The sequence below is a fragment of the Sprattus sprattus genome (genome assembly GCF_963457725.1).
Source record: "Sprattus sprattus genome assembly, chromosome: 4".
NCBI classification, from domain to species: Eukaryota; Metazoa; Chordata; class Actinopteri; order Clupeiformes; family Clupeidae; genus Sprattus; species Sprattus sprattus.
In genome coordinates, this window is record NC_137923.1 from 14660149 (window position 1) to 14668945 (window position 8797).

The 8797-nt window shown below is 46.0% G+C and overlaps 1 protein-coding gene across 3 annotated transcripts in view; it reads left to right on the plus strand.

Annotated features, from left to right (window-relative positions):
• Positions 1-8423, plus strand: part of LOC308364065 (EF-hand calcium-binding domain-containing protein 6) — a 34335-nt gene extending 25912 nt beyond the window's left edge. For all 3 annotated transcript variants that reach the window (XM_080837033.1, XM_080837032.1, XM_080837034.1), the window contains 5 exons: positions 46-170; positions 3579-3822; positions 6415-6587; positions 6666-6831; positions 7173-8423. In XM_080837033.1, coding sequence (XP_080693159.1) covers positions 46-170; positions 3579-3822; positions 6415-6587; positions 6666-6831; positions 7173-7406 — 942 coding nt within the window. In that variant the 3' untranslated portion in view covers positions 7407-8423. The remainder of the gene's footprint in view (positions 1-45; positions 171-3578; positions 3823-6414; positions 6588-6665; positions 6832-7172) is intronic.
• The last annotated feature ends 374 nt before the right edge of the window (positions 8424-8797 follow it).

The window sequence follows — 8797 nt, forward strand, 5'->3', positions numbered from 1 at the left end:
TCATGTATTCAAATCTTCCTTCATCCACACTTCTCTCCATTTCAGCTCTTCCACATCATCAAGCGTTTGGTGACGGAGAAGTATCAGGCAGTGGAGAGGGTGTTCCACCAGCTGGACGAGAAGAACACAAGACGCCTGACACAGGAGACCATGTACCAGCTCCTGAAGAGGTAGGTCCCTGTTGCCAACACTGAATCTCCCCACGAGTATGATCAAATCAGAAACATGTAAAGGACCCCATGACTGGGTTGGAATGAAAGCTGGAGCACAGTGATAAATGTGTGAAAAGGCAATGGCTGTTTGGGCTGTGTGTGTGTGAAGTATGTTTCTAATTATTGTATACAGTCTGTCTTTCCCTTTGGGTTGCAAAGAATATTTATGATGTATATTCCTATTGGGGACATATATGTAACAACTACTCAAGCACAGAATATGGATAGATTGTATCTCATTTGTATCTTGTCTGAATCCGAGGTGTTTGAAATTGCGTTTATGCATTTAATGCATCTCGATTTTCTGTCTTCTGTGTTAAGGAATGCTCTAGTGTGACGTTACATCCAGGGATCCGAGAGGGCAATGGACTAATTTTTGTCACAAAAATGAATAATTTATCACTGTTTAGGGAGTAATGCTTTTATTGGCCAACAAAGGCAGCGCTGGTCATTAATTAGCGCATTCTATAGGGAGATTACCCCGCGGGGCATGAGATGCCTGTCTGAGGTCCACCGTCTCTATTGAGGCATGCTCACAGGGGCAGAGGAATGCACAACGCCCCATTGTTTTTGCCACCATGTCAAATCTCCCGCATCTCTCAAGTGTGAGCTCCCCCGTGTGTGTGTGAGTGTCCCCCCCGCACCCCCCCCCACACACACACACACACACACACACACACATATTACCACTGAGTATAACCCTCATATACATACTGAGACACCTACATTCACACGCGTACACACGTTTCCATTTCCATACACACACACACACACTCACAAACACACACACATATACACGCACATGCACACGCACATGCACATGCACACGCACAAGCACACGCACACGCACATTCACACGCACATACACATACACATACACATACACATGCACTAGCACATCCACATCCACATGCACATGCACATACACATACACATACACATACACATACACATACACATACACATACACATACACATACACATACACATACACATACACATACACATACACATACACATACATACACACATACACAAATACAGGTTGTTGATGGTAGTGCATCTTGGGATGAGTAGGCCAACCATCACCAGGGTTTTTCTCGCCTTCCCTTCACATCCCCCACCCCCACCCCCACCCCCACCCGAACAACCCTCTTTTATCCTCTAAAACAATGCCACCACAAAAGTAGATTGCATGTCTTGGCAGATGACGCCTTAATTGTGCAACTGCGAAGGTTAACAAGTTGGCTGACATCTCCTTGTGTGTGTGAATAACAATGCGCTCAGTGTCTTGTGCTGCATGTGTTGTGTTGGTTTAACGCACGCTTGTCTACATGTTCCCATGCCTGTGCACTGTCCCCTCGTCATCCATGGCCCCTCCTCTCTGTTTCTTCAGAGGAGGGACAGTTGCAGAGATGGTGTGAAAACAGACAAGTGTAAGCAGACGCTGGTCTTTTCTGTACACCAACAAACCAAACAAGAATCATGCTACAACCAATGAAAACGTCCCAGATCTATCATACTCTTATGTATGTGGTGAAGCAATATGGCATCTATAGATCATTTATCTGTTCATTTAGGTACCTCTAATTTTCTCACTGCTCTGCTCATCCCTTCAACCCTTTGTAGATCCATATTCTTTCTCCATCTCACCCTCCCTCTCTCCATCCCTCTTTTTCTATCTCTAGTTCTCTTTGGAAATGGCCCCTTTCATCTCCCATTCTCTCTCTTTTGGCTTGGAGTATCATGGTCGCTGCCCTAAATAGGGTGTAAGTTGAATAGGGGCATCTCGGGCATATTTGCATAATCCCGTACCGTGGCACCGGCTCCCAGCACTGTTGCCGCCTCCCGCGCGCTCGCCTGACGCTAGGCCGTGCCAACCACGCCAAAGGTAAGCTCTCAGCCCTCACATTCGCAGTGGGTACAGGCTGCCAGAAGATTAGTGCCACTAACAGGCTTAATCGCGCAAGTTCACAGAGGTTGGTTGATATATCAGAGCCGGTGGCTGAGCCACGTCGTGCCCGTTAGCAGATGCCCTGTTTCGGGCGTCTTGCCCGTTAGCAGATGCCCTGTTTCGGGCGTCTTGCCCTGTTCGCTATTTCTCCGGGTGAGAAGTTTTCTGTTGTTGATGTTGTCGATGAAAAGGCATCATTCTTCGCACATGAAATGAAACTGTTCTGTAGAAGCTCCCTGTCGACTTGTTGCCCGGGTCCTCGCAAGCCGTGAACCCTTTAAGGAGCTTTCCGTTTTGGTTTGATGAACAGTTTGAAGTACACATGTGAAACTCCTTACCACAACTTGTCCATCACCAGACAGCAGCTGTGACTTATCTGTGCTTCAAAGCCCCTCAGCCACAAAGCATCTCTGGTAGTGTGAATTGAGAGTGTTTCTTTGAGTTCCCCAGCCTTAAACCAACTCATTGCAGGGATGCGCGCCTGAAGACAGTGCATGACACAGACGTGGTTTTGTTTTCACGCTGCACTCACAGCCAACCCATTCATGTCTGTCCTCTCACAGAGTGGCTCTTTCTTCAGGCCCTGCTGGTGCCAAGGAGCCCAAGATGGCTTCTCTCTCTCTGATGGGAAACTGTTGCACATAGGCAGGGTTGGCTGCCAAGTTTTGGCATTGTTATTTGGGGGGATGCAGGGTTGAGAGGAGGGGGGGGGGGTAGAGAAAGAGAGTGGGGGTGGTGGTTGAAAGAATAGAGGCCCTTCTTAACTTAAGACAAAATCGCAAAGAGGGAAAATAATGTGGGACCATTGCCCCATAGTCAGTTGAATACCTCTATGTCTTAAGCTGGGGTTGAATGTCTCTGTCTCTCATCCACACCCCGTTTCCTTAGTCTCCCCCTAACATAGCACTCCTGTGACGCTTGCCATCCTGAACTCCTATTTGAGTTTTTATCTTATCATCCCCTTTGTCACTTTCGCAGATTTGAAAATGTTTTCTCAGGTTGTCCCTGTTGTTTTTTCACATTTCCTCAGGATTCGATATCAAACCCATCGTAAGTCTTCAGGGCCTCCTTATCGTTCTGCCAGTTCCTTTACTCTCTTCTCTTTCCGTTCTTTTGTCGTTCTTGTTTTTCTTTCTAAGAGGTGTTCATTTCTCTCCCATGATGGGAGTCCCATCCACATGTTTGTTGTCCGTGAGGAAGAGGTTGTCAGCTTCAAAGTAGTTGGACCGCTTAATCGGTTCTGTGTCTGTGTGTATGCTGTTTGAGTCTCTATACAAAAATAGGTAATATGTCCTGGTCTTGTAAGCCTGCATAAGACCTGATAAGACTTCTAAAATGAGCCCTTGAACATATTTTAATTTTCACCGTTCACATTCTACTCTCCTTATATCACTCCTGCCTCTCTCTGTCAGGTTCCTGGTCCACCCTGAGGTGACTCGTGGGCAGATTCGGCAGCTGTGGGGCACCTTCATCACGCAGCAGGATGGCACCTTGGACTTCCTGCAGTTTGCCCGCCACTTCGGCCCCTCCCCGAAGTCCTCTCGCTTCCCAAATGCCAAGCGCTGCCCACCTCAGCGTGGAGATGAGAATCTGCGCCAGCGCTCTAAACGCCTCACCTGCGTGTCTGACATACTGGTCAATGCTATACGCGCCAAGGTATACACATCTGTCTGTCTGCGTCCCTGTCTGTCTGTCTGTTTGTGTGCTTTTCTATTGATGTGTTTAACTTTCTCTTTGCCACTAGTTTACCTTCCGCAGAAACAGAAAAGGCCAGCTAGAAGTATTGTGTAAATGGATGTAGAAACCCTCTCTTCCCCTCCAACCAGTGACGAAATGTTAGAGATTCCTTCCTCGTGTTAATAATACTTCTCATTGTAGTGATCTCATTACCAAAGTAATCTGGGTGGATCCTTGGCACCATAGATTACAGGAGACACGATGTCATCACACGTTACGAACACACGGATGTTTCTCCTTTTCGTTTTCGTCACAGAGATCCCCAGAGCCCCCGTCCAGCTGCCGCCTGCTATGAGTGTTGTATGCTTGTTGGGGGGCAGGGAGGGAGGACAAGCGGGTGGGCTGGCTGGCGGGCGGGCATCACTTGAACTATAGAGCTATAGAAGCTGAGTGAGTGGGGTTATTGTAGAGGCCGATAAGGATGGGAGGGGAGGGCTCACGTTGCTCATGTTCTCCCTCCAGAGAGGTCTAACAACTCCTGGCTCGTGAGCAGCGTGTGAGAGCACCACTTTAGTCTGCCGACTGAGCCTGGGTCATGTGACCATTTCCCACCATTCTCACGAGAGCAGGCAGACAGTCAGACATCTGTAACTTCCTGTGTGAAATGTCCCACCACCACCACCACTGGGTCACTCACTAAACAGGCACACAAATGCTTAACAGTCTGACTGGACACACTTACAATAATATACTGAACACACATCAGCATAGTAATATAATGGGCCCTATCTTGCAATTGACATTGTCACCGACGCATGTATCATTCCTATCTTGCACCCGGCGCACAGCGGGATTTTCCTTCCAGAGGCGCGCGTCGAAATGAACTTGCGCCCAAATGGGTGGGGCGGAACAGAGAAGGCGTTTCTCAGGCGCAAGTGGTATTTTGCAGTTTCAAAACGACAGTGCGCCGTAGACCAGAAAAAAACCTAGTCTAATGTCAGAGGCGCATTGTGTAGAGTCTGTGGCGCGTATTCAGACGCTATTTTAAGGACGGACCTATAGGCTACACTTTACTTCTCTCGTCTACACGAGAGATTTACACCAATTTTTTGGCAAGCCATATATAATTACAAGGAAAATAAAGTATTTACCACGTGAGGAAATCATTGTGATATCCATATCCAAGATATTTTTTAAAAAAAAGGCATACATCTAGCGTACACATTGACCCAAATGATTCAGGTTAATTGTAATGGCGGTTCTGATGTCTGCCATCTCCTGACAGATGAGCTGGGGACAGACGCACACCCGTTGCGGTCCAAGTAACAGCGGCACTGCATTTTTATGCGTCTGGGTCGTTCCAGCAACCCTCAGCTCTATTGGAAGCATATCACAGTCTGCAATAAGTTCGGCTATACATGCAGTTACGTCAGGTCTAGTCCGACATGCTGGGGAATTCGTAAAATTTCCCGTAACACCCGACAGCCAGGAGAGGGCTAAGCAGGCGTTCTGGGAGAAGTATGGGTTCCCTGGCGTCCTTGGCGCTATAGACTGCACCCATATTCACATACGTGCCCCCCCAGTGTTTTACACAACATTGCCATGAATCATGGATGTGTCAATGACATAAATGAGGATAGATTAGAGGACTTTAGAAGACGTGAGGTTGAACTGCATGTGCCGATGCCATTAAACCCAAATGCCCTCAGCAGCAGCACGAGAGAGGAGAGCTCACCTGACAGAAGCGCTACTTCCTCTATAATGAGGTAAGCAAACCATTGCCATCTCCAGAGTATTGCTTGAGCAAATTGCAATATTATTACCATGCATACATAACCTAGTGATTCAGTGAGGGTGAACCCAAAACATCCGAAAGTATGTTTTTGTGACTTTTATTTCAAATATGTTGCCACCAAAAAACGAATGCTAGTAACTGAAAAAATACAAACGAGAAATGAAAAGTAGAAACATTTCTCCAAACAAGCATGGGAAAATATTGCCGTGATTGTTTCTGGTAACACACGTTCTGGTGGCCTCACGGTCTTCCTCCAGGTAATTCCACCATTATAATAACAAGCCGCTATGGAATATGCGCTCCTCGCTCTTAAAGGGAACGTGAGATGACGCTCTGATTGGTTTATTGCATATTACGCCCAAACCACACCTATGGCTGAGTAACCTCCTTTGGACTAACCCATTTGACATTTGCGCCGGACGCAAGTGTGTTTTTTCCGCCGTTATAATAGCAAATGCGCCATAGAGCCGCCCACACAGCTACTTGCGTTTGGCGCTGTCCTACTTGCGTTTCTGATCGTTAAAATAGGGCCCAAAATGTTATCTGTTAATATGTGTGTCTGTGGATGAATGACTCACGGTCTCTGTATGTGTCCTCCTGATTTATCTTCTGTCTTTCTGTGTCTGTCTGTCTATCTCTTTCTCTTTCTGTGTGTGAGTGTGTGTGAGTGTGTGTTTGTGTGTGTGTGTGTGTGTGTGTGTGTGTGTGTGTGTGTGTGTGTGTGTGTGTGTGTGTGTCTCTGTGTGTGTGTTTGTGTGTGTGTGTGTGTGTGCCAGGTGGAACATTCGATGCCTGATCTGCAGATGGAGTTTGAGGAGATGGACCCATACCGCACTGGCTTTGTGAGTCCAGAGGAATTAAAGGAAGTTCTAATGACGCTCTGCTCTCAGCTTGATGAATACGAGTGTGATGCCCTTGCTAGGAAGTTTGACGTCAACAGAGATGGAAGGTTTGTTGTCATGACAATACATCTAACGGTGAGCTCACTCGCTGGATGGATCTGACTGGCCTCCTTCTGCCCTTTCAGGGTCTCCTACAGTGAGTTTCTGAGGCCATTTGCTGGGCATAAACAGGCATGGAAGAATGGATCCAACATGGCTGCAATCCTGCAGTCGCACAGCGAGAATGGGGATTTGGATGAGGGGAAGACCACCACCAAATTAGGATCCCTGAATGTCAGGCTCAGGAAGAAGGTCTGGTATCAAATAGTAGTCTAAATTCATCTGGGCTCATGCATCTGTCCGTGAAAGCATGTAGTATGTTTGTGTGTCTCTACAGACTGTACGTGTAGTATGTGTGTGTGTGTGAGAGAGAGAGAGTGACTGTGTATGTAGGTGTGTCTGTGTGTGTGTGTGCTCATGCATATTTGTGTGTGTGTGTGTGTGTGTGTGTGTGTGTGTGTGTCTGTGTCTGTGTGTGTGCTCATGCATCTTTGTGTGTGTGTGTGTGTGTGTGTGTGTGTGCTCATGCATCTTTGTGTGTGTGTGTGTGTTTGTGTGTGTGTTTGTGTGTGTGTTTGTGTATGTCTCCCAAGCTCCATAGGAAGAGGCGTACCCTGCGGCGTGCGTTTCTTCGTCTGGACATGTCTCGCTCTGGCCTCCTCTCCGTGTCAGAGCTGCGGGCCGTCCTGATGCTCTGTGGGGTCTTGCTGGACCAGGAGGACCTCTACCAGATTCTCTCCCGCCTGGACCAGGACCTGGGAGGCCGTGTGGACTACCGCTCCCTCCTACAGGAGCTCTGCAAACCACATCTGCAGAGAGACCAATAGAAGTCAAAACTTTTCAGCGGATAGGATCTTAACTGGCGTATTTGGGTCATTGTAACAAGACCGCTATGTGTTTACTGTAGTAGTTTTGTTTTTAGCATTAATGAACAAAACTGTAGTGTTGGAGTAGGCTACTTTGACCATGTGCAAGTCAGATCAGAACCAGGGTTCACTTTTTGTTTTGTTGCTTAGCACTGTTATCACATTTCAGGACATCTTTGCAGAACAGTAGGCATTAATAGGAGGAACAATTTCTAAATGTAACAGTGGGAGACGTGATGATGATAGCCCTTGAGGTGGAATATCTGGCCAGATGGTCCCTATCAACCTGTGAATAGGAATACAATGCCTTCGTAAACATGGGTGTGGTAATCATGATAGTATGCAGCTGTGTTACAAGAAAGCTTTGGTTGTTACTAAACAGATGTTCCCCTCCTGACACCTGAAATTGTGTTGAAGTTGCCTTAAACTAAAATGTGTTTGCACACTTTGTATTCACACATGTGCAAATTATTTAGCTACTGTACACTCATCAGTTAATGTTACATTCCGTTACACTCATCTTTTAATGAGCTGTGTGATGAGCTTAGTGCTCATTAGAACTATTACTATAGACATCTATAATGTTAAGATTTTTTCTTTTGTCCTCTACTACAGTAGTATGCTGCTTCCTGTTCTTGTAATAAGGACAGTTTATATAAAGAAAACAACATCATCATACACTGTAACTGTAATTTGTCAAATAATTTTGAGAATTCGACAATTAAGCACAACAAAATGTTTCAGTGAAGTTAAATATAGTATCTACAGCTACAGTTACCACAGCTGAGTTAATTTGGTCTCTGTTGAGCTCAATGTATTCATCCTTGTCAAAGCTTACAGCCCAAGATGTTTCCATTGCTTGGAGTAAATGATATTAATAGAAACTATAAGCTTAGGTTGGTTAATATAAACAGGCATGTATGCTTCAGCAAAAGTCTGCGCCCCGTAGACCGCTGGCAAACTTTACATGACAATAAACGTGAGCTTAAAAACCCCTCCTCTCTTTTCACTGTTCTAATTATTATTATTCATATTGTGTACTCTGGCTAAATCTCTCCTTTTTGCTGCCTAAAGATTTTTTTCTCTCCCACTAAACGCTGTGTTAAGGCCAGGGATTTAAACCAATATTGGCCTGTTGGTAGCCGCATACTCTTTCAAAGCCTTCTTCTTTCATCTTATTATGGTCTTTCCATCTGTATGCTCACTTTGTCTGACTGCCTCTCTCCTTTCACTGGCATTTTAAGATATTGGTTGGCGAGGCGTTTAACAGTGTCCATCCATCCATCCATTTATCCATTTATTCATCTAGCCATCCATCCATGTCTCTGGCCACTATTCACACTACCCAAAGT